Source organism: Curcuma longa, chromosome 4, assembly GCF_044706935.1.
Source record: "Curcuma longa cultivar G26 ecotype Majalengka, Jawa Barat chromosome 4, ITB_CL_G26_1.1, whole genome shotgun sequence".
Lineage (NCBI taxonomy): Eukaryota > Viridiplantae > Streptophyta > Magnoliopsida > Zingiberales > Zingiberaceae > Curcuma > Curcuma longa.
The window spans coordinates 19,103,034-19,130,545 of NC_133864.1; the positions used below are offsets into that span (position 1 = coordinate 19,103,034).

A 27,512-nucleotide genomic window follows, 5' to 3' on the forward strand; every position below is an offset into this window, starting at 1 on the left:
GTCCAGATAAAATAAAGAAAGAAAAGTGCCGCGTGCTTTAGATTCTTCGACCATATAATGAAATCAAATTAAGTCCAATATAAAATAAATTAATTAAACTGTTTGTTTAAATTTTTTTATTTTTTAACAAACTTAAGTATATAAATTTGCTCATGAATGTGGTTCATCTACAGACAGCCCTACGGATCGGTACAATGATCGATTATTGGATTCAGTTTGATGCTGGATCCGAACCCGCCAAGGTTGCGTCTTCGCTGTGACAGCGTATGGCGGAGGCGTGCTAGAGCAGGAAGCGGTCGAGAAGGCCGCCGGGATGGCCCGTGAAAGGCTTCCAGTTGGCCCCCTGCAACCTTTTTTATTTTATTTTATTTATTTTTTGCTTTATTTATACGATTTATGTAATCGATATTTAATTAGGACTTCATGCAGATGACTGATGTCCTCGTGGCCCGTGCAATCCTCATTATATTCTCTCTCTTCTCTCCTCATCTTGTTATCTGTTTGTGTGTCGAGCTTCCGTTTGGCTTGGCTTCTTCTGATCTTGAAGCGGAGCACCGCCTCGGAATCCCCAGAACGACTCTTGGATTGTACAACCCGAGCCATGGACATGGACATGGACATCGATATGGACGCTTCTTCGCACAACTGGCTGGCCTTCTCTCTGGCGCAGCAACCCTGCAGCCTCCTCGAAGCTTTCTCCTCCTCCGCCGCCGCGGCTGCTGCTCCGTCTGCGCACCATGGTTTTGTTTCTCTACTCGTTTCTGGTTTTCTTTGCATGGCTTCGATCTTGAATAGGATTATAGCGAGTTGAGGTGGTATGTTACTATGTTTGTTTGTGGTACAGCTGGTGGCGTGGAGGCAGCCGACGAGGAGACCAACGCCGCCACCGAGCTGGTGGCGCTGGCTTCGATGGGGCCGAAACTAGAGGACTTCCTCGCGGCGCCGCTGGGGCGGTACTCCGGCTCCGGCGTCGGCTCCCCCTACGACTCCGAGCTGAAAAGCATCGCAGCAGCCGGGTACATACACTCGGAGAAGTCGGTCGACGCCTCGGCGCCCTCGGCGGAGTCCGCGAGGAAATCCACGTCGTCCGCGACCGCCGCGGACACCTTCGGCCAGCGCACCTCCATCTACCGGGGCGTGACCCGGCACCGCTGGACGGGGCGGTACGAGGCGCACCTGTGGGACAACAGTTGCCGTCGGGAGGGCCAAAGCCGCAAGGGCCGCCAAGGTAGTCGACGAAACTCCGACGCCAACCACATCGCACATACACGCACTCTACTCTACATCTCCTCCCTCGCATATCATCTAATTAACGTCTTTGCTTTTGCTCTTGCTTTTTGTCTCCGTCGCTGCTCCACCTCACTTGACAGTCTATTTAGGTGCGATTCTCCCCTTCCCTCTCCTTCTTTTCCATTTCCCAAAGATGCAGATTCAACAACAAATGAAATCTGATATAACATGAAATTAATCATATATATATTTCAGGCGGATACGATAAGGAGGACAAGGCCGCGAGAGCTTACGATCTCGCAGCGCTCAAGTATTGGGGTCCGACCACCACTACCAACTTCCCAGTCAGTAAAAATTACATTCAACTCGATCTTCTTTCTGTTCTTGTAAATTAATCTAACGATGATGGCTATTTTTGCATGCTGATAAAGATCTCAAACTACGAGAGGGAAATGGAGGAGATGAAGAACATGACGAGGCAAGAGTTCGTGGCCTCCCTCCGAAGGTGAAGACTTCATATTTAATTAGGACTCCTCCATTTGTACTATTCGACTGCCGGTTCAAGTCGATGTCGTTGGTGGTGCATGCAGGAAGAGCAGTGGATTTTCTCGCGGCGCCTCCATCTACAGAGGAGTCACCAGGCACCATCAGCACGGGCGGTGGCAGGCGAGGATCGGAAGAGTGGCCGGCAACAAGGACCTCTACCTCGGAACATTTAGTAAGTTCTTGTATAATAGGTCCCCAATCGATCGTCGACTGTTTTTTTTTCTTGTTTTTTTTTGTTGGTTAGTAAATTCGTCGGCTTTATGCGGAACGGACGATGTGCAGGCACGCAGGAGGAGGCGGCGGAGGCGTACGACATCGCGGCGATCAAGTTCCGCGGCCTCAACGCCGTGACCAACTTCGACATGAGCCGTTACGACGTCAACAGCATCGTCAGCAGCAACCTTCCCATCAGCGGCCTCTCCGGCAAGTCGTCCTTCAAGCCGACTCAAGACTCGCCGTCGCCTCCGCCGCAGTCTTCCTCGCCCGAGAGCATGATGAAGCCGCCACCGGACCACGAGTATTGGTCCCTTCTCGCCTTCCACCACCACCACCACAACCCTGGCTTTGGCCTCTTCCCCCCGGCCTTGCCGATGGACTTCACAAGCGCGCCAAACCCTAACCCTTCCGCTAACCCCACCAAGCCCATCCCCCAAGAGGCTGGCATCGGCCTTGCTTGCTACGACGCGATCCAACAATATCAGCAAGATCAATTCGAGAGCAACGCATACAATTACGATCACGCATCCAGTTACATGGAGAATTGGATTGCGCCACCGCCGTCTTCTTCCAAGCCCACTGTGGCAGCCTTTCCGGCAGCCATCTTCGGGATGGAATGACATGCGAATCCAACCAAGGATTAATGTTGAAGTTAATTAGGGTGTGTGCAGTGTGTCTGTGTCTGTGAGAGTGTGTGTGTGAGAGAGAGAGGTGGTGATGAAGAAGAACTGACAATACTTACACAAAGGAAGGAATGAAGGACTGACACAAGAGGCTTTACTAGCCATGTAGCTAACGTGAGAATTCAAAGTTTGTCATGCTCAAACTCGTTTCTTTCTTTTGCTTTCTTTGCTCCTGTCTTTACTGACATGATTCTATATATTGTCATCTGATGCAAACATGCTTTTTGTTGCTTAATTCTGTCCCTTTGTTTTGCATCTTTGCAATAGATAGGAGCTTCTTTTCCCTACAGGACTGAGACTGTCCTGGATACTGTGACTTCCTCAAACTGCATGCGTTGCACCATTTCTTAGCATATTTTTGAATATGCATTACACCATTTCTTACCATATTTTTAAACTAAAATAAAGCAAGAAGAATAACTTTTCCAATACATGTTTGTTCGGCCAAATTAAAGTGGCGAGTCAATGTTGGATTTCTATCAGAGAAGTAGCTTTCTACTTTAACTTTTCTGCCTTGCTGATATGTATCTGGCAAAAGCAATTGCATAAAATTGACTATTCCTCTTCGAGTTCGACTTGGATATCTGGCAAAACTAGTTTTGTTTGAGAGTGGTGTGTTTAAGAAATATAGTAAAGCAATGGCCAAGTAGTAACTTCAATACTATCATTTAATTAATAATAAGGACATGAAGAAATGTTAAGTACTTGTCACATGGATCTTCAATGTACAACTTGAGCTGGTCTTCTTCGAGTTTTGCAACCTTCTTAAATAAGCGATAGGTTGATACGACGACAATAACTACATCTTGATACGAGGTCGATCAACTCTTCATTGATCGAAGAAATAAATGGAGTTCATGGAAGAGTAGGACATTAGTTACAGTGGATATTCATGCGCATAGGGCAATCAAGGTAACTCTTGAAAGCTTTACTTTAGCTCTAGTCATAAGCATTCATTAATTCATTTGTTTAACTTTTATTTTAAAATTTACGTTCTATTTTCCTCATAATTTCTTTGTCACTGTCTCTTTATGCCGCATGTTTAGAAAGACAAAAAAAAGTATAATTTCATGCCAAATAAATACTTAAGTATAATTAATATATCAATAAATAAGCATATGCTTCCACATCTATCATGTATATAAATGGTCAAACATCTTTATTATAACCAAGTCAAATAATCGAGCCATGCATGTCTTACTGTCAGAGTCATTAGTGCTCTATAGCATAATTATATTAATTATTTCTTAATGGACCAGTAAATATGCATGCTTCACTATGGTTTGTCACTCTCCAAAGAGACACAGGAGAGATTTAAGGAGTTCTTTGACTGCCTGCCTCATTAAACTGCAGACAATCTGAAACTAAACCAATTACTAGCTAAGTAATATTTTTGTCAAATTAAATAAAGAAAGAAAAAAAAAAATTCTTCCATTCAACTCTTAAAGCTCATTCCAATCCAAAAGAGCGAGTTTAATTTATTTAAAAGAAAAGACCAAAAGTTTTAATCCTTTTGGAAACTATTAAAACCAATAGTCTGTACATCTATCTGTTGCCTTCCTGTGTCCCCTCGAGGGAGTATTTTCTTTAGAGTATTTGAAAAATGAACTATTTATTTAACTTTTTTGATGTTGTTCCTCCTTTAATTGTTCACCATTCTGAATATTGAAGAGTAATTAAGGTAGAATGTAGAGTTTTTCTCATATATAAATTGTCTTTACTAATTAAATTAAGTGGTTATTTTTCTACTAGTGGTTCTTATTGGGATCTCTTATACGAAAAATAACAATATACACTGCGAAAAATAGAATCTCTTCTAATGATCTATGTGAAAAATTCGTACAAAGTTCTAACTAAGAGCTATACCTTTGTTGCGTGCTCTTAGTGTATCCCGCTAGTCTTTGATTCATCGGATTTCTGCACGATCAGAATGACTGTGACTCTAATAGTATCTACATGAATACGATCTTGATTTCGAAGATGAACCACCTTAGTTGTGCTAGTAACTTGGAATAGTTCACAAGATAAGATGGTCAAAAACACACCTTGTGTGTTTCGGCTAAGAAGGAGAGGAGGAAGAAGAGGGATAATGAGCACTCACTCTCATTCAAAATTGTAAGAAACCTTTTTGTATTCATCCAATGAATACAAAGGGTTTTTGCCCCTTGAACCTCCTGTCTTCTTAATGCCCATGAATCCCAATGAATATAAAAAACTCTTGGTATTTTTTTTGGTTCTTCATTTTTATTCATCTAATGAATAGAATGTCTCTTGGCCTTCCTCTTTAATAATGTTTCATTAAATCTTTTAATGAATATTATCCATTATTAAGTAGTTGAGTCTAATCTAAATCAGTCTAACTCGATTAGACTTAATCCTATAATCCAATTGGATTCATTTGAGTTTAACTCAATTAATCCAATTTCGGATCACATTTTAATCAAACTAAAATCAACTTATCTCCGAAATATCGTGTCCTTTGTGTGTGACTCAATAGATTTTCGTAACGTTGGCAATGTATCTAAACCGCTTTAGACACATAAACAATGAGTGACATCTAGTAATGCATCATTGCTAACCAAGTGATAAGTTAGTCGAGATCCGACCTAACATTTCCGTGTCTATTATAATGTATTTGTCCTTCTATCCTCAATATCGAGATTAATCAATGAGACATAGACCGTGTCATCCTCTTATCAATCTTTGTGTTTCTTGATTCTCAAGTAGACTCACTCAAGCAAATGAACTCAATATCTCATATTGACTCATTTGAGCATGATCATGCATTTTAGTAGTCCTTACTCGACCAAGAAGCCCATAGATATCACTCTCGTCATATGGGAAGGTTAGATTCTATCTACATCACTCACATCCTTTCGCATAATTCATTGCATATTCAATGATCGACTTTATAGTCCATCCTGTTACGGGTAACGTTTGATGATATCAAAATATACAACTTCTTATATAGTGAATCGTAGTGACTTCAGGTTTAAAGATTATTCATACCAATAGTCACTATGAAAAAGTTTATGACATTCATATAACGATCCATGAAATTTTTTCAGGGCGGATTAATTTAGTATATATTCTCCAATATATACCTATGTGTCAACATGATATCTCATATCCATGACATGTGAGATCAAGTCATCAATTGACCTACACGCTAGTCTCAATGCATTACTATTGTTCTTGTATATTAATGCTTGACTAAGAATAGTTAAGAGTAGTATTCTCTACATCATCTTACTATCAATTCAACTAATTGATATGATATAAATTAGAACTTACTACCCATAGACATTATTATACTTATTTATTTGACACAAACATGAAGTAAATATAATAACTAAAACTTTACCTTTATTAATAAAATATGATACAAAAAGTTTCCTAGTCAATTATCTCATGATTGGTTCTAGGGCTAACACTAACAAATTAAACCTCACAAGATAAATGGTGGCAGCTCTTCCTTATAATCATGCAATAATGGAGCTCTCTCAAGCTATTTATGGTTTATGCACTACCATATGCTTGCTCCTCTTCTAATCTCTACCACTATCATATGCACAATATTACATAATCATGAAGGTTTATTAACATTGTAAAGGAAATATGAGCAAGGGATAAGCTAATATGTATGTAAGGAAAAGAATGGAGAGAATAAAATCAAAGTAGAAGTGGAAGACATGGGATCATTGAAATGCTTCATGGATGAGTGTAATAAAATAATGCCTAATAGATATCAATTCCAAGCTAGCATGGGACAATCTAATAACAAGTAAACAACGCTTATCCCTTTCTACACTAAAATCACCTAATGTTATACCATAAAATGTTAGTACCAATGGAATCAAAATATCTCCACAATGGCATGATATTATCCACTTTGGGCTTAAGCCCTCATCTTTGTTCTTGGGCTCTCCCTAAAAGATCTCATCATTCTAATGGAGATATCTTCCATCCTTTTAAACCCATGATCTTTTCCATATGTTTAGATGTGGGACTATGTTTGCACTCTTGCAACCCAACAATCCCTCCCTCAAACAAAGGACCACAGGCCACCCTCAAACGGAAAGCCTTCGTTTGATGTCTGAATCCTCGATCCACCAGGACTTTCTGCCCCTCAGTCCACCCGACCTACTAGGACTTCCTACCTAACCGCAACTAGGACTTTCTGCCTGGTGTCTGGTCCTCTTGATTCAGACACGGGAGCACCCACTTCCTTTGTTTAAGGTTCAATCCATATGGTTAGATCTGAATCATGGCTCTTCCGGCAGTTAGTCCGGTGAAGAGCGACCTCGCTCTGATACCACTTGTTAGTATCAATGGAATCAGAATATCTCCACAATGGTATGATATTGTCCACTTTGGGCCTAAGCCCTCATGACTTTGTTCTTGGACTCTCCCCAAACTTAGAACTTATCAACAATGAAAATTCATCTAATTTGAACAAATCAATTAAAATTTTTGAATTAAATAATAATTTAACTAAGCCAAATTTAATCAATTCAACCATTAATAATTCAAATGTAATTAATCTAGTTTTATCTTAAATAAATAAAAAACTAAACCAAGTCTTTAAAGTATTCAACTAAGATAAGGATAAATTAAATAGTTCAATTTTAATTAATTTATTAAATCTGAAAATTAAGAATAATTTAACTAAACAAGATAAAATGAGTAACAATCATGATAAGTTGAATAATTCTAATTTACTTAATAATTCAAAATTAAAAATTTAAGATAATTCTAATAATAAGATAAATTCAAACTCTAACAAAATAAATTCTAAAATTAATAATTTAACAAATAAAAATTTGAAATTAAATCTTAAAAATTCTTACAATAATCTTAAAAATACTAATTTAAATTTAAATATTAAAAATTTAAAATTAAATAATAAAATTAACTATAATTGTGTACCTTTTAATTATGAAATATTGAATAATTCTAATAAATTAAATATTAAAAATTTAAAATTAAATAATAAAATTAACTATAATTGTGTACCATTTAATTATGGAACATTGAATAATTCTAATAAATTAAAAAAATTGAAATTAAATCCTAAAATTTAGAAAAATAATTTTATAAATTTTAACTAGTCAAATATAAATAAAAAATATATAATAAACAATAATTTAATCAAATTAATAATATAAATATAACTTAATCTAAAACTAAATCTATAAATTAATTAATTCAAATCTAAAACATAAATTTAAAATTCAAAAACTTAAATTCAAAATTCAAAAATTAATAATTTAAAATTCAAAATCAAATTAATAATTTAAAATTTGAAATCAAATTAATAATTTAAAATTAAAAATCAATTAAAAATTTAAAATTCAAAATCAAGTTAAAAATAATCACTAAAATTCAAATTCAATTTAAAAATTAAACATTAAAATTAATAACTTAACTCAAACAAAAATTTAAAATCCATGAATCTAATTATAATAAATTACTTTTAATTATGAAACTAAATTAAAATATTACCAAATGGAACAATAAAAATAAAATTTGAAGTGTGTCAAAGTGGATTTACACATTCGCGAGGGTCTACACGAAATGTATCAAATCAAGAATTTGATACATTATTAGAAATTAAAAATATTACATGAATTGTTTGACTCATGCATAATTGCCATGAACATGCATCTGCTTTATCTTAAATGCATATAAAATGTCATGTTATCATGTTTATTTATTGCTTAATATAGAACGGTTAGTTAAGGATGCATGAATGATTGACACTTGCCAATATAGTACCAGGGTGGGGTGAGATGATAATATATTAGGGAAGCTTGGTCTGGGTAGTCAAGTGAGGTAAGAAATACCATGCTTGGTCTGCTTAGCTAAGTAGAACTGACCGAAGCTACCTCGCCACATCCTAGGCTAGTTAGACCAAGGTTTCTCAAGAAATTGATTAAGGTCATAATTTCTTAAAAAGACTTTGTCTAAGGAAGTGGTCGTTGTTCCGATAACCACTACTAGAAAAAAGCTAATACACAATGCCAGAACGACAACACTTTTTGTCAAAAGTGTTGTCTTTTTTTATTTAATAACATTTTTAGCTAAAAATGTTGTCTTATAAAAATCAAAGACAACGTTTTTCAGAAAGCGTTGTCTATTAGCAGTTTTTTTGGGTCAGAGACAACGCCTTTTAAGAAAGCATTGTCTATTAGCATTTTTTTAGTTGGTCAAAGACAACAGTTTTTCCAAACGTAGGATATCTTATATATCCAGGATCTTCGGCGGTCTGCTTCAAAGATTTTGCCCGTTAGAAACCTTTCAGCTTCTTATCTCCACGGTATGCTTCGAAGTTATGCCTCGATCCTCTTCCCCCCTCTCGCACCTCTCCTTGCCTCTCTTCTGCTCTCGCCGCTCAGCCCAACTTATCCTCTTTGAATTCCGATCCCGACGCAGTATAACACTCTTGTGCTAGTTTCATCCTCGACGGGAGCGACGACGTGGTCCGACATTTTCTCTCGTCTCGTTCTTTCCGCAGCTAGCATGCATAACAGTGTCGGCTTCCCATGCTGTCGCAACGAGGAGCTTTCTGATTCGTGCCACATCATCTCCCCGGGCTAGACTAGCTCGACCATCAAGCGAATCCCTTAGTCACCTTCTTCATCGTCCTCCCTCATCTTGGCCTAGGGTTTTAAAGTCGAGTAGCCCTGACGTGGAAGGGAGCCCTAACGTGGAGAAACTTTGGACACCCAACTCTCATGGATGTGATCCTGCACCTTCGCGTGAGAGGTTTATCCTCCTAAAACCTTTCCTCTTGTCTTCCCCCAGAAATTATTTCTATCACTGCAATACACCTTTTTTTCCCTTTTAGTATGGATCTCGAGGCTAATAAGAGGAGGAAGATCAACAATAAGGATTGCAACAAAGAGGAGGAAAGGATGGATGGAGGCAAGTATGGGAGTGTAACTAAAGAACTTGAAGTCATTCATGTAATATCTCTGACAGATATTGGTGTTTCAATTGATATGTGTTATATAAATTGCTGCTTGACAGATAAATTGCTGATTTTAACAATCTCTGACTGATGCTTGATTCTAGGACTCTACTGTGACTTTGCAAGAGAAGGCACACGACTGTAACTTCAATAAAGATGAAAAATATTGCCAGAAAGTGATGGATTGGAAGATATTTGGAAAGATATGTCATTAGCAATGGAATTTACGAAGGTTGTTTCTGAATTCTTCAAGTTGTCTGAATTGAACCATTTGACTTGTCTTCGGTTTGCTGTAAATGGAATTTATGAAGGTTTGCTCTGTCATTTAAGTGCTTGCTTGACCTTCTAGTTATCTACAGGTTCATGTATTTGCTTGATAGACTGGTCTATATCATCCTACACTACACACTGCATTTACAGACACTAGTACACATTGCTTTTAGAACATCAATTTGACTAGACTGGTATATATCATTTTTACTGCCATAAGGGTTGTATGGATTTTAAAATATGGGTTTAGTTTCAATTTATAGGTCCTGATATTTAAATGTGCTTGTCAAATGTTCTGTTGTTCCCATAAGGGCTGTATTGCCATGGCCATATGGTCAAACATGGGTTTAGTTTCAACTTATAGATCCTTATTGCCATGGCCATATGGTCAACTCATTTTTACTGCCATAAAGGCTGTATGGATTTTAAAACATGGGTTTTTACTACCATAAGGGTTGCATGATCTGCTGTTCCCATCACTGCTTTAAATGTGCTTGTCAAATGCTATACTAATCCAAGGATTATGACCTTGTAGGATGATGCTTCTGACAATCAAGTTGTGGAAGAAGAAGAAGTTTTTGAAAGGATAATAACTAAGTTTTTGAAAGCAACCTGTCTGTGTGTCTTAGGGTTTGACTCTGAATTAAAAGAAACCTGTCTGTGTGCCTTAGGGTTTGACTCTGAATTAAAAGGATAATAACTAAGTTTTTGAAAGCAACCCTGAGGACGTGTCTGGTTCAGGAGAAGACTCTGAATTAAAAAGATAATAACTAAGTTTTCAAAAACCTACCTATTTTGAAAATAGTCTTGAAAAATTATTTTAAAAATCTTTTCAAAACTAATATTTGAAAACTATTTTGAAAAACATACTTTAAAAAAATTCTTTTTGCAAAATTATTTCAAAACTTGAAGAGAAAATCTTTTGAAAGAAAAAAAGGGGACTTTGCAAAATTATTTTGAAAATTCTATTATGGAATACCTTGAAAAAGGCTATTATTTGAAAATCACTCAAAAAAAAAAAATGAAAACTGCTATGGTCTTTCAAGAATTGTCAAGACTTAGTTGTGACCATAGACGTTACCATAATTGTTGGTGCAAGAGAGAATGAACTTAAACTTATTAAAATTATTTTTGATGTGTGAAAAGGGGGAGAAGGGACTTAATTAATCATATAGAATTCTCCCAGATAATTAAACCCTGACCAATATTAACTTAAGAAATTGTCAAACATCAAAAAGGAGGAGATTGTTGGTGCAAGAAGCACTAGATATTACCTAGAGTTTCGATGTTTGACAATACACCTAGGTCTGGTCAGTTTGACCAAGGGTTGTTCCAAACAGGACTTGATGTTTGGATGTGAGTGAAGTCTAGTCAGATAACTAGCGAGAAGACCTAGTCAGTTAGACTAGGCAGTGGAAGTCCTGATCTGGACAATTGGACAAGGGAAGTCCAGATGAGTGAAGCTAGGCAAGGGAAACTTCTAGTTGTAGGCTAGGCAAGGGAAAGTTTTAATTGTAGGCCAGGCAAAGGGAAGTCCTAGTTTGGAGGATCAAGTAGAAGTCTTGGCAGGTTGAGTGCACCAGGTGCAAGTCTATGCAGTGTCAAGAGGACTGGGAAGCATGACCAAATCCAATCGGGTACGGTCAGAAGGACCAGAGGGTTGGTGAAGTCTGAGCTGGTCTGGAGGACCGATTTACAGCAGAAGTCTAGGTTGGTCTGGAGGACCGAGTCACAACAAAACTCTGGGTTGGTTTGGAGGACCGAGTCGCAGCAAAAAAGTCTTGGAGGCCAGGGACCATAGTTAAGCTGGAAGTCCAACAAGTCTGGAGGACTTGTTGGAAAAATTTCTCCCGAGTGGAGTGGATAAGGGCGCGTTCCCAAAATGGAATAGTAGGCGTCAGACTAACCCAGGATTTTGATAGAAATATGAAATTAGACCCACAGGATAAAGTTAGGTTGTTTTGTTTGTCTACATGCTTGTCTTGCAGGAACCATGATGCAGGGGCAACACATGAGGAGTCGAACTTCAACGGGTCATTACTTTTGACTCGGGAATCAGAACGAGGCACGGTTGGATGCGTTTCGAAGCTCTTTTAGATTCCTTTACACTAGAGTCAAAAGTGACTCAAGTCTACTTGAGATGGGACTCAAGTAAACCTGAGATTGGAGTCAACCTAAGTGTCTCAAGTTGACCTGAGTGGCTCAAGTCTAATCCAGACCCGCAAAGAAAGAGGATCGCAGCCTACGTGGGGTCGACTTGAGTAGTTAAGTCAACTTGAGCACTATATAAAAGAAGGTGAACGTGCATGAACAGAATATCAAATCTATAAGCCATCTCCTTCGTCTAGTGGTGGTTCAGAACGCGAACAAGGCCAAACGCTTGCAATCAGGGAAGTTCTAGGAGGAGTGCGCGACGCTCAGGACTTCCGGATCGGCTCTACACAAGTGTTTGTTTTTATTATTATCTTGCTTTCCTTTCTATTATTTGTATTGTTTATACGGACTGTAAGACGGATTTCTTTGCCTCCGAACAAAGTTCGGAAAGGAGACCAATAGTGGACGGGCGCCTCCCGTACATAGGCCTTGGACGTACTAACCCTAGAGCGTTAGGAACCAAGTAAATCCGCGAGTCCCCTGTGTTTTGTTTACTAATTCCGCTGCAAGTACTTTGATAGAAAACGAATGAACGAAAAAGCGACAACACGCTATTCACCCCCCTCTAGCGTGTTACAACGATCCTTCAAGACGGTCGTCTGAAAAAGTTCGGCAGCATCTCCCCTGTAACAATGACAATTTCCCTAAATATACTTTACATAAAAGCCCATACGACCTATCAATAATACAATACATAAATTTATGAACTACTCAATAATAATGAAATGTGACCCACACGACCACTAACACATCCTAGCACATGCATAACTGAAAGAATCAAACTCTACATAACGAATCAACGATAAACTCGATAAGTCTACATAATCAAAAACTACATAAGCGGAAACATAACCACATCAAAATCCAGATAAACGGATACAACTCTAAAATCACAGATAAGCACAACAAAGGAAATATACTAGAGTCTCTAATTACCGATATAAAAAAATCATAAACTCAAAACTACAGAAGGTAAAACAAGCTATACACTAGATACCACAACGATACAAACCAATACATCCACACACAAAGATAATGTGAAAAGTCTCCTGCTGTGAGATGACATGACTAGCAGATCTCCTTAGCATCAGTTGTAATCTCCTATCTAATTCCTGGGGAGACTAAAAACCCCAGGATCTAGGTGGTGAGTATAGGATATTCAGTGGATAATCAGAATAGACAGTGCATGATCAAAGTATACAATTAAGTGCACAGGTATACAAATGAATAATAGTAATCATCATGTGATCAATAATAACTCTGCTAGTAGCATGTAAACTAAAATGGATCTCATAAATGCATCAATCCATATGAATGATAATGTCATACTGATGTATGAGTCAAGTATACATTCACATCCAAATGCAGTATAGATATGGTCCAATATATATATATCACGCACACAATGCAAGCATATGCATGATGCAGCTGCCTACATTCGCTCCAGTACTCATGTGTCTATATGAGACTAAGGGTGCCCGATATCCAAATAGTCATACATCCAGCCCTACAATAAAGAAGCCTGGTGACCCAACAGTAGGTAGTCATCTATAGCTACGTACATCCTATGATAAATGTCTGCCCACTAATACTCGTCCCTGAGTATCACTCCCATACTCTTCGAGTACCACCCCTCGTCGGTGTCAAGGCCATCACATCGACTGGCTGCGTACAGGCTATACAACCACCATCATCGTGATGGAAATAGGGGAATCATAACTACCTAATAAAAACATGCCACTATAGGCTAACTATCCATAAAGATGGACCCACAACATTGTGACTTGCAATCGTCATCATGCACCATGATGTGATGATCAAGCAATGATAATCAACATCTACTATGCTAAACAATATGCATAGATAATAGATCTCTATTGATCACATGTATCAACCAAGGATAAGAACAATAAATCACATAGACAAGTAGAGGTTCATACAACAATATGGATAATCATAAGATCAACTAGATTAAGGACAAACATGGTATAAACAAGAGTATAATAAAGGTATCCAATCAACAAGGAATAGGAAAGTGATCAATGTACTAACCAACAATAATAGAAAAAGGGAACGTGCACTAGAAATAAAATAGCTCTGTATTAACCAAATACAGAAATTACCCACCTGATGAACCGCACGTCCAAAACAAGAACTCCCAGAAATATAACTTTGTATATATGAAATCCCACGATCACTCAAGGTCCTGCAAATAGAATAATAACATTCCTAAATACAATGATATATAAAGTTTCTCATCAAAGAAATCCTAGCACAAATTTTAAAGTTAGTTTAACCTCAAATTCCTAACCTGGAGTTAAACTAATCTAACCATGATTAGATCCCATTAACAAGAGTTAACCAATTAATTAATTAGTTGTATTAACCAATTAATACAACTAACCTCACCTCATGTTTAATCAACTGGACCCAAGCTAACCAACAATAGGTTAATAAACCCAACCTAACCTAATTAAAACCTGATTAGATCCATAATTGTAAGAATGGCTTTAAAACAGATCAAATCCAATAGGATTAGACCTAGCTCCAACCGAAACTAATAGATCAATCTCCTAACCCAAGAACAGATCAATTCCAAGAAATCAAACCAAGAGCAATAGAACAAAACCAATCCATTTACCCTATAGAACAGTACAACCGACAATCCAGCAGATCCATAGCAACTCACCCTAAATAAAATCCAAGAATTCAGAACTAGGAAATTCAGATCAAACCCTAGCCAAGTGTTACATTCGGATCCAACCAAACTAATCAATCCCAACCCGTATCCAATCGAACAAAAATCAGTTTAACAGGGCCGAGATCATCCACACAAAGAAAGAAGAATTCCAAGCTTACCTTAGATCGATCAGATCCGATCCCTTGCCCTAGAATCTCAGCTCAGCTCCGATTCTTCCACGATCAAAACTTGATTCCTCAAATTCCAGCTCACGGTCAATTTCAGAGAAATCGCCACCAAGCTTCCTCCGATCTGCTAATCCAAAACATCCCTCAGAAATTCGATCAAAATCTTCACTAGAAAATCACCCAACTCAGAAATTCATTTAAGAATCACTTACCGATCAAGATCTTCAAAGTCGATCCCCTATCGTGATCGCGTCGCGTCTGTCGCTGCCGCCCAAACGGATCAACCAACCTTTAGAGCACGTTAACCTCGCCGATCGGAATGCTTGGTCGCCGATGATTCGCCTCGGCGTCGACACGATTGCGAAGGAACACGATTGCTCGGTCAGAGAGACGAAGAGATGCAGAGGAACACGAGTCGGGAACAGAGGAAAAACTCGCGAGGTTGTGCTTTAAGGATTTCTTAACGGGGGTTAACGGGTTGAATCCAATAACCCTTAACCATATCAAAGGTTGTAATTAACTTTAGATGGCTGGTTTAATTAGCTAAAGGCTAAGTTAAACACCTATTAATTGGGTTCCAATAACCCTAATAAAACCCAATCAATTTCTAAGCCTCTAATGACAATTATTAGAGTGAGTAATTTACCCCTTAATCCTTACCAATAATCCTTAATTGCTAATTGGCCTTAATCGGGCCTAGTTAATTGGACTGCCCAATTAACCCTTTAATTAAGCCCAATTAACTCTAATTAACCTCCTAATCCTTATCAATTAGGACTAAATTATTTATAATTCATCCCAAAATAATTCTCATATTTTACACCTAGGTTGTAACCAAGTATATCTGTTTGTATTCGCCTCTTACTAGGTTTATTTCATTTAATTTATGTTAGATTTATTTAATTATTGAAACTAACGTTTATCCTTGTAAAATTGTGCAAGGGATCTAGTTTTATTTACAGGGGCAATTCACCACCCTCTTGCCTGTCCACATCGATCCAACAGGTTATAATTAGGGTTTATCACCGGAAGCTTGTGAAGCTTCCGGTAATCATTTTATCAACGTTGCAAAGGTTCCGACTTTTGCCCCCTTTGTTGGCGATCAAACGTTGACCACCGAAAACTACATCGGGAATATAATTATTGGTGATAGTTAGAAAATCTAAAAAAATAATTACGACAAATGTTGTTGCGTATTTTTTAGAATTAGTTTTTCTCTTGATTCGATCGTTGTCGATCGTCGGTTAGTATCGAAGATGGTGATGCAACTCGTGACTTAGGAAATCGTCTAGACAAGAGCTTGGCATGGATCACCAATAGAGGCGAAACTTCGATAAGGGCCGCTCGATTGATGCCAACACCGCTCAATTATTAGTAACGATGAAATCAAAATATCTCCACAATGGCATGATATTATCCACTTTGGGCCTAAGCCCTCATGGTTTTATTCTTGGGCTCTCCCCAAAAGGCCTCATACCAATGGAGATATCTTCCATCCTTTTAAACTCATGATCTTTTCCATGTGTTTTAGATATGAGACTATGTTTGTACCCTTGCAACCCAACAATCCCGCTTTCAAACAAAGGACCACAGACCCCCTCAAACGGAAAACCTTCGTTTGATGTCCGAATCCTCGACCCACCAGGACTTTCTACCCCTCGGTCCACCCGACCTACTAGGACTTTTTGCCTAACTACAATTAGGACTTTCTGCCTGGTGTTTGTTCATCTCGATTCTGAGACGGGAGCATCCACTTCCTTTGTTTAAGGTTCAACCCACATGGTTAGATCTGGATCATAGCTCTTCCGACTGTTAGTCTAGTGAAGAGCAGCCTTGCTCTAATACCATTTGTTAGTACCGATGGAATCAAAATATCTCCACAATGGCATGATATTGTCTACTTTGGACCTAAGCCCTCATGGTTTTGTTCTTGAGCTCTCCCCAAAAGGCCTCATACCAATGGAGATATCTTCCATCATTTTAAATCTATGATCTTTTCCATGTATTTTAGATGTGGGACTATGTTGCACCCTTGCAACCCAACATCAACATCATCTACAAGGTATGCACAGAATTATTTACTATTTTAAAAATTTTAATTTTCAATCATATCTTGTACACTGTTATATCCTATATTTGCATGCATATATTGTAATAATTAGTTTTAATTATTTATTTATTTTCATTGTGCACATTTCTGAATTGTGTAAACATGTGCATTACACCAGGACAATCCCAACACCAGATGCCCGAAAGATGATGAGTCAACGTTGAAAGTGAATCGACGGGATGATGTGGAGGCGCCCGGAAGGAATTCCAGGCACTCGGATAGCCTATATATGCAACTACGAAGGGAAACCCTAATACACAACTTTTATGCTACTATGATGACTTTCTCCGTGCGAACAACACATCTGATACGACGTCGTAATGCCGAGGAGCTGCACCGACTTCTGCACTGCACATTTACTTTATTAGTCGGTAAAATTTATATTTTGCTTTTGTACATAAACTCTTAGAACGGTAAAGGTTTATTGTTCCTAACTTCTTTTGTAAAAGCGAAAACTCCTTCTCGTAAGAGGGGAGTTTAATAGTGAATTGTCCGTCGAAAATGATCAAGGATTGTAGGCTTTAGAGTAGCAGCCTATGGCTATGAACTAAGTAAATAAAAGTGTTCAAGTCTTTTATTTCCGTTTATACTCTAATTTTTTATAAGCTTTTTGAATAAGTGAAAAAGCGGTGAACACACTATGTACCCCCTTCTAGAGCTCAACTCGATCCTACAAAGTCATCCTATGAGTTTTTGTGAGATGCAAAATTTATTTTTCCTAAAAATTAAGAGATCGTGCATCTCTATTTAGGCATCTTACATTTGATCATCCTATCCTAGGATGTCAACTAATGTCATTTTTTCCCTTAATCATAAAGAATTGAAATAGCATGACTATAAGTATGACATAAATCAAATGCACAACTTTTTAAAAGAAAGACACATCATACTCAAATGATGCATGTATGACATGACATGTATTCTTTTTCATGATAATATAAATGTCTATGATGTCATGATGTGATAGAGCACACAATCATGATAGTTATGACTCATAAGAAAATACCTAGATTTTCATCTAAGTATCATCAACTAATCACCAAGCCAAATCCATGATTTGACATATACAACCATATCCCCCTCGAATATGTTAAAACCTCAAACTTAGCACTTATTGAATTCTATCATACTTTACTAATTTGATTAATCCCAAGACTTCAATTGTTATTAGCACCCTACAAAGTCCTTAAGGATAAGATTTAAATCTTCATTCTCAAAATATCATAATACCTTGAAAATGTTCTAAAATGTCAACTTCACCATGGTTGGGTTAACTACCCTTCCAATTAGGTTGGCACACCCTATACCATCTAGTGTGAAGAGATTATACTCTTAGGAATCCAATATCTATTGGAGCTCCATGGGTGCATTAGGTACTCACTAGGAATAACTTCCCTAGATACCTTCCTAATGACTCTCCTAGACTTCTTAGAAGCCTTAGTCATGCTAGGTCTCCTCAAGGTCAACACTAGGGATAACCTCCCTTGTAATCTTAACTTACTCCTAGACCTAGGATTAATTCCATAGTTATATGACTATGGTATGAAGTCATGCTTTCCTTAAACTTAGATTTGTATCCCAAACTTTTCTTGCCCATAGATGCCTCTTGTTTACCTAAACCTAAATCTTACTTCTTGGACCCTTTAACCTTATTTGTTATTTTCTCTAGGATCTTTTTTAATTTATCAAGTCTTAACCTCAAGACTTGATTTTCTTTTCCCAAATCATTAATTCTTGAGTTTTCATGATTTCTTTTGATATTTATTTTTCTAGACATCTATCTAGTCTTCTTAGAATTTTTATCTAAATCCTTTCTATTCTTAGGTGGAGTTGTTCTAACATGATATGACCTAGAGTTGTCCTTAAAATTCTCATGTTTTCTATTTTCATGATAATTAGCACTAAGATAATAAAATTTATTTCTAACATTCTCCTTGTTATGAAATAAGAAAATTCCATTAAATAATGATACCTCGGTTCTTGTCTTAGGAACTCCTCCTAAATTTAATCTTCCTCCCTTGTTCTTACTTGAAAGTCTTCCTCTTGGACATTGACTTTGATAATGTCCTTTTTGATTGCACAAGGAGCATACTATGTACTCCTTGCCCTTTCGTATCATGGGGCTAACTTCTCTTGGCTTCTTCTTCGTCTTGGGTGCCAACTTAGTTTTTTCTTCATCAATTTAGGACACTTACTCTTGTAGTGTTCTTTTGCCCTACACTTAAAGCAAATGATATGATCTTTGTTTTTAATAATCAAAATTGTTATACCTTCATAATTTGAGCTCTCTTGACTTGTTGAGGTGACATGATCTTCCTCATGGACTCCAGATGTGGATGGTTCATCTTATTTCGAAGTTAATTTTCTACCCTCCCCCTCAATCCTTGATGTAGGAGTTTCTTCAATATTGTCTTCCTCGGATGTTAAACACCTCTTAACTTTCAAATCATCAATTTTTTTGTTCCAATAAGTCTTCCTCTTTGGATTCGTCTTCACTTTACATTGAGGTGGGAACTTGACGTGTGCTCAGATTGTTGTCTAAATGAGCACGTCAACTTAATTAATATTGAATCCCCTAACTAAAGTAGCATAGGGCAACTCGAGTCGTCTCCCAACGATTGTAACACGTGTATGGTAATCCTAGTGGTTATTAGACAATTGAGGATTTGGATTTTCTTTTGTATTGGATGGGGGGTTGTTGTTTTGAGTTCTAAATCTAAAGAACAAAAAGAACATGAAGCATTGTAAATAGAGTTGCGAATACAAAAGTGCTAAAAATAAAATGCATTAACGAAGTAAGGAAGTGCATCAACAAAGTAAATAAATGCATCAACAAGTAAACAAAGGAAAACTAAGAACAATCAACATCCAAAACTGTAAGAGAAATTTAAACAAACATCTAATGTGTAGAATTTAATCTAAGCTGATAAATAGACAGTAAAATGATTCTTCCAATGTCCCTGGCCGGAGGTGGATGCGAAGCGGCAAAACTCCATGGAAGGATGCGGCGACGATGGAACCCCCCAACTCCGATGCAAACTCCGTGTGGTTCAAGCGGCGGTGAAATGGTATGAAGGAACAAGGAACCCCCTTGACTCCTTGGTGGAAGGAAGATGGCCGGATTTGAAGATGGAAATCTCTTTGACTCCTTTCCGATGGCAGTAATGGATGTGGATGATGATGACGGTGAAAGGAAAGTGGCGGCTAGCCTCTTGGTGAGGTCCAAAGGGAAGAATGCCCTAATCTTGACAAAATTCAACTTTTATACTCCAAAATCAGCCCCGCGACACGGTCGTGTCTCAAGGCACGGTCTAGACAAGGCACGCCCCTGTGAAAAGAGGCATGGGCGTGCCTCATAGGCATGGCCCAAAGTGAACACGCCTCTGGAAAAGAAGCACGATCATGTCTCTTAGGCACGGCCCAGAATAGGAGATTTTCTTCAAGTGAGGCACGACCATGCCTTTTAGCATGGCATAGAGGCTGAATTCTTCTAAACTCTCTGAATAAAAGTTGTAGAGCTTGAAGTTATCTTCATTTTGGTAGGTGGCACGACCCATGTTTCCATTGGAGCTAAATGTTATGCCCATTTTAGTTTTAGTTTGTAGAACTGTCCAAAGGAGACACGGCCGTGTTTAGGCCCTGAAAAGTGAGGCACAACCTTGACAATATGGAGCACGGTCGTGCCTCATGAGGCACGGCCTGGAGAAGTCACTTTTCTGTAAAATAGGCACAACTGTGCCTATTAGACACGACCTAAAGAGGGTACCTTCTGTAGAATAGACACGACCCAGAGTTGGAAGCATTCTATGGAAGAGGCAATGCCATGCCTTTTATCATGGCTTAGAGAAGGAATCCTTGGGTATGCTTTAAAGGAAATTTGTAGATCTTGAAGTTCTCGTCAATTTGGTTTATGGTACGTTACATGGTTCCATTTGAGAAAAATGTTATGGCCATTTTACTTTTGATATGCAGAGCAGTCCAACTGAAGCATGGCCGTGTTTTAAACCTTGGCAAGGTGAGGCACAGCCGTGCCTTGTGAGACACGGCCTGGGCAAGGTGAGGCACGGTCGTGCCTTGTGAGACACGGCCTGGAGAGGTGGAGCACAGCCCTGGTAACCTTTGAAACACTTCAAATAACCTCTAAACATGTCAAAATATGCTCCAACTTGATCCAACTTCATGGCTCTTTAGGTATCCTACAAAAACACTTTAAAAAAAAAAAATTAGAATCAACTCCATATCTGTAGGAATAAGCAATGTAATCAAAAATGAGTTCGTACTCATAAAATGTGTTAATACTCGATAGTTACACAACGAGAGGAGCAAAAACATCAAGTATTAGAGCCAAAATAAACTATAAAAATGAGTATTGTCAGAACTTCATGGAGCTTTGCCAATTTGCTCCATAGTTCTTTTGCATCTCGGTATTGACCTATCTTGCACAATATATCCTTAGGAATCAAATTAAATAACATTTTGGTTCTTGTTATTTGTCTCTAATTTTTAAAGTTGTTCCTCGATCCATTTCTTCTTCTTGAGGAGTTTTCTTTTGTTATCCATTGGGACTTCAAATCCTTCCATTAGAATAAACTATTATTCTATGTCCATCATCAAGAAATATTTCATTCTTGTTATGACCCGTGCGAGCTAGAGTGGTGAATAGCTTTGATCACTTCATCTCTTGAATGTGTGCTAGTCACTTAAATCCGCAACAAAAATCTTGACTCAAACTTGCGACCACATGCATAACTTTGAGATTTAGTTAGTATCTGCCTCATTAAGGAGACTAATCCAAGGTCTACTCCTAGTGATCTCCCTTTGATCTCCCTCCACTATAAACTTCTCCTTTTCGGATACCATCCGAAGGTGGAGAAATCTCTTACAATAAATTTTCATATACAAACAACAAGAATATCAAATACAAAAGCGAATACAATGAAAGTAAACTACTTTACATGAATTTTTCTTTGAGTACTTTCTTGTTGCTTGGAATAACCTCTTATTGATTTGAAAATGCATTAGTACTTCACCTCAGAATCTACAAGAATTGACGGTGAAAAACACCTTGAAACCCTTCCTTTAAAGCCTTTTGGCTGGGGCTGATTTCCACCTATCAATCAATTGATATTATCCATCAGTTGAGTGATATGGTCTTTAACCCGTTAAACGACATCTAAACCTCCTGAAATCTATCTAATTTTTTTGATTATTTGAATATCAATCGATTGATATGTCCTATCAATCGACTAAAAGCAATCAGTTGAATCACCCAACCATATTGACTTGCTTCTATTCGACTTCTAGTCAACATTAGTCGATTGATGTCCACCATCAATCAATTGATACCATTAGTTGAATCAAACAACTACATTCAATAAGTCGCTATTCGATTTTTGATCGACATCAATCATCTGATGTAACTCATCAATCAATTTATGTCATCAGTCGAATCAAGAAATTGAATTCAATTTGCTTTTGTTATCTTCTGATCGATATCAGTCAACTGATACCCATGATCAGTCGACTAATATCGAGTAAGAAGATACATCTCTGAACGAGCTTCATTTCACATTAAAGATCACCTTGTTTTGATATCCAAGTCAAATATTATGGCCTTCGAAAGTTTGGTCTGTCATTTGCATCACTATCAATTAACTAATACTCTAGTTTCAGTCTTATCAAAGTCAAATTCTTATCTTGTCTGGTATCAAGTTGACCTTAACCTATCACAACTTCCTTTGCCTGACATTCGGTCAATCTTGACCTACCAAGATGTCCCGTTGTCTAGCATCTAATTAACCTTGAGCTGCAGGGACTTCCTGGTGTTGGTGTAAGAAGTACTAGTCTGTCCCCAGAGTTTTGATATTTGATAATACACCTAGTTCTGATTAGTTTGACCAAGGGTTGATCCAAATAGGACCTGATATTTGGATGTGAGTGAAGTCTAGTCAGGTCAGTTTGAACAGAAGACTAGCGAGAAGTCCTAGTCAAGTTGATCAGATAAGGAAAGTCCTAGTTGGAGGCTAGGCAGGGAAAGTCCTAATAGGAGGCTAGGCAAGAGAAGTCATAGTTGGATACTAGGCAGGAGAAGTCCTAGTTGGAGGCTAAAAAAAGTCTTAGTAAGTAAAGCTGGGTAGGAAGTCCTAACTGGAGGTTAGACAAGAGAAAGTCTAAGAAGGTCAAGGATGACTGGATGCTTAGCAGGTGAAAGTCTACTTATGGAAGTGATTAGTCCTAATTGGAAGTTAGGCAAGGGAAAGTCCAAATAGGTCAAGGGTGATCGGATATTTGGTAGGTGGGAAGTCTACCTATGGAAGTGACTAGACCTAATTAGAAGTTAGGCACGAGTAAGCCTAGTAGGTTAGACCTACAAGGTAAGACTTAAAAAAGCCTAGTAGGTCAGATAGACTACAGGTAGGCTTAGGTTGCTTACATATTTGTATGTTTAATCTTGTAGGAACCAAGAGCTGGAAGTAAGATTGGAGAAGCATAAGAGCAGCAAACAGAAGCAGCCGAAGCAAGTCCGAGGTTAACTCGGATCAAACTTGAGTTGACTAGATCTAGGTGCCCAAATGTTACTCTAGGCGCTTGGATGGTCCAGGTGCTCCTAGATGGTCTAGGCACCCAAATCAAGAAAAATTAGCCCCAATAAAGATCAAAGAGATTGGATCGGAATATATCAGGGTGCTCGAATAAGAATCTAGGCACCCAAAAGCATTTATATAAGGAGCCTCAACGTGGAGCACCAGCACAATCCTAATTTTCATTTTTACGATGTGGCTGAATGTGAATGTCTTTTGATTCATGCGACTGGGGAAGCTCTAAAAAGGGTGTGCTGTGCTCAGAACTTCCAAAATAACCTTCACGAGAGTTTGATTTTTCTTTTAGTCTTACTTACTTGCACTGCACTTTCATTATTGTTTTAGACTATAAGATGTGTTTCTCCACCTCTGAAAAAGTTTTGAAAAGAAGACCACTAGTGGACGGGCACCTCCCGTACCTAGGCATTGAATGTACTAAGCCTGGGGGTTAGTAACCAAATAAATCCACGAGTCCTCTGCTTGTTATTACTAATTCCGCTACTAGTTTTTGTGTAAGAGTAAAGTTGAACGAACAAACGACGACACACTATTCACCCCCTCTCTAGCACCTGTATCGGTCCTACAATTGATATCAGGTCTGCTCTTGATTGGACTAACTGCCACGGAAGCACAAGAAATATTGTCATCCTCTGTTTTCTTTATAAATAGTAGATAACCTCGGCGACCACTGTCTAACATTCTCTGAGCTTGTATGGCAGAAATAAGAGACAATCTATCATTTTGAGTACCAACGAATTCCCAAGCGGGTTGATCCGGAGGTCGGAAGGTAACCACTCTAGCTCGGTAATCCACTGTAGCATGATAAGCGGCTAGCCAATCCATACCCAGAATTATATTGAATTCCACCATATCTAGTAGTTGAAGATCCACCGTAAGGGTATGACCGTCAAAATCCAATGGACACCCCTTAATCTCCTGATTTGTAGTCAACACTTCACCTGAAGGTAAAGATACTGCTAGACTACAAAATCTAACCATAGGAATTCTATCAATTTTTCTCAAAAATAGTCTAGACATAAATGAGTGAGAACTACCAGTATCAATCAAAGTATTAGCATATATAGAATAGACTGAAACCATATCCCGAATGACTGATCCATCGGCCCGCTGCACCTCCTCTCGAGTGATGGCATGAACATGTCCAACCTCTGGGGACGGTTGTGTAACCGGCTGGGATGTAGGATGTCTCCAATCCGTTAGACTCTGATTCTGAGGTGCTGAAGTAAAAAACTGAGACTGTTGCTAAGGTAACATGTATGATTGAGGCACCGCTAGTAGATACTGTTGTGAAGGATAATATGTGTCTGAACTAATGGGGTACTAGAATGCTATCGATAAAGTTGCATGGTCCCTCCCCTATAGCAGGTATATCTGTGGCTGAGATAGAAGGGGTCGCTACTACTGAGGGGCTCTAGTCCTCTGTGTCATCTATGATCATTGCTGTATAGAACGTCCTCCAAAAGAAGCAACATCAGTAGATTCCAGGTGAGCCTTCAGAGTACACTCTCCGACCGTATGGCCAGGAAGTTTGCAATAGTAACAGATAGAATGATAAAATGGACAATCGACCATCATATGACTATGCGATCTGCACCAATTACACTTCTTATTCTTATCTTTCTGACTCGACTGTGCGGTATTACGAAACTTCCCTCCTGACGACTGCCCAGTCTTTTGTCTCTTCTGACCAGCCGTTTAAGAGTCCTAATTCTTTGTCTTACCGCGAGCACTCTACTTCTCAATCTCTTTCTCTCGAGCCACCTGTTGATGGGTTAATTCGATAGAAAGTGCTCGATCTAAAGCCTCTCTGTACGAGTCGATAGAAGATCCGGACATCTTGACTCGTATATATGTAGAAAGGCCCTGCACAAATTGAAACATCCAATCTTCATCCCGTACCACCAGATGTAGACAAAACTCTGCGAGTTTAGCGAATTCCGCATTATATTCCATAACTGATCTTTCTCCCTGCTTCAGACTCAAGAACTCTTGATGGCGTGCCATACAGAAGGTCGTCGAGAAATACTATCTCTCGAAGGCCTCTCTAAATGATATCCAAGTCACCTCCTGCTCTCCAAATATGGTCTTCTGAGTCTTCCACCACGTAAGAGCCTAGTCTTGAAGATGATATGTGGCTAATCCGATCTTCTCCGCATCCATACAAGACATATAATCAAATGTATCTGTAAGATTCTCCAACCATGATCGAGCCATCCACGGGTCAGATCCCCCATGATATAAAGTGAAACGATCCTTGGTCGGCTTGGCCAACGTCAAAATACGACTTCTGTCAGCCAGAGCAGATGTAGGCATAGTTGGAGAAATCTCCGGGGCCCGGGAACTCTGCTCTCCGGTAGGAATATTATGGTTCTGATCCCGTATATCCCTCTCCTCCTCGATAATATATGGCTTCTCTGACCTAACATGTCGTCTCGGCGGTCGACCTCGTCCTCGATTTACAAGGGTCATAAAATACAAATAGTGCCTGATATAATAACCAATATAAATTTCTTAACAAATACAGGAATACACCATAAATACTTACAGATTACAGCCAGGAGATCTGTTGTCATGCCAATTCCATCACACAACCTGGATCGAGTAAACCAAAATTTGATAAACCCGATATGATGACAAATCCGAAAGAAACTAAACATAAACCTTAAAATCTAATGCTTAGTCTAATATGCTCTGATACCAAATAAATTGGTATCAGATAAACCAAAAATTCAATGAAAAATCTAAAAGAAACCAAATATGGACCTAAAGCTCTGATACCAAATAAATTATCACGTCCCAGGAGACGGCAGTCCAAAAAATTTTAGCAGCATTTTTCCTGTAACAATTCATTTTTCACGAATACATTTTACACTCGATAAGTCTACGAAATCAGAAATTACGCAAGCGGAAATACAACCACCTCAAAATCCATATAAACGGATACAACTCCACAAGCACAGATAAGAACAATAAAAGAAATATACTAAAGTCACTACAATCAAGAAAACCGATACGAAATCATAAACTCAAAACTACAGGAGGTAAAACAAACCACACACAAATCCCATACATCCACACAAAGATAAAATGATAAGTCTCTTGTTATGAGATGACATGACTGGCAGATCTCCTTCGCATCGACTGTAATCTCCTATCTAATACCTGGAAAGACAGAAAAATCTCAGGGTCTGGGTGGTGAGTACAAAATACTTTGTGGATAATTAGAATAGAAAGTGCATGATCAAAAGTATAAAATTTAGAGCAAAGGTATACAAATGAAGAATAGTAATCAACAAGTGATCAATAATAATTCTGCTAGTAGCATATAATCTAAAATGGATCTCATAAATGCATCAATCCGTATGAATGACAATGTCATACTGATGTATCAATCAAGAATCAACCAAGTATACATTTCACATCCAAATGCAGTATACATACAGTCCGATAAATATATATATCAATTACACAAAGAAAGCATATGCATGATGCAACTGCTTACACTCGCTCCAGTACTCATTTATCTATATGAGACTGAGGGTATTCGACATCCAACGGCCATACATCCAGTCTTACAATAAAGTAGTCTAGTGGTCCAACAGTAGGTAGCCACCTATAGCTACATACATCCTATGGTCAATGTATGTCCTCTAATACTCGTTCCTGAGTATCACTCCCATACTTTCCGAGTACCACCCCTTGGCGATGACGAGGTCAGGACATCGACTCGACTGCGTACAGGCCATACAACCACCATCACCGTGATGAAAATAGGAGAATCATAACCACCTAATCTAAAACTTGCCACTACAGGCCAACTATCAATGATGATAGACCCACAACATTGGGGATTACAATCG

The 27,512-nt window shown here is 38.4% G+C and overlaps 1 protein-coding gene across 1 annotated transcript; it reads left to right on the forward strand.

Annotated features, from left to right (window-relative positions):
* The first annotated feature begins 601 nt into the window (after positions 1-601).
* LOC141827756 (AP2-like ethylene-responsive transcription factor AIL5) lies at positions 602-2,612 on the forward strand. Its single transcript, XM_074715074.1, has 7 exons — positions 602-740; positions 845-1,228; positions 1,371-1,379; positions 1,486-1,574; positions 1,662-1,735; positions 1,821-1,948; positions 2,059-2,612. Exons 1-7 carry the CDS (start codon positions 602-604, stop codon positions 2,610-2,612), a joined length of 1,377 nt encoding a protein of 458 aa, XP_074571175.1.
* Positions 2,613-27,512: the final 24,900 nt, after the last annotated feature.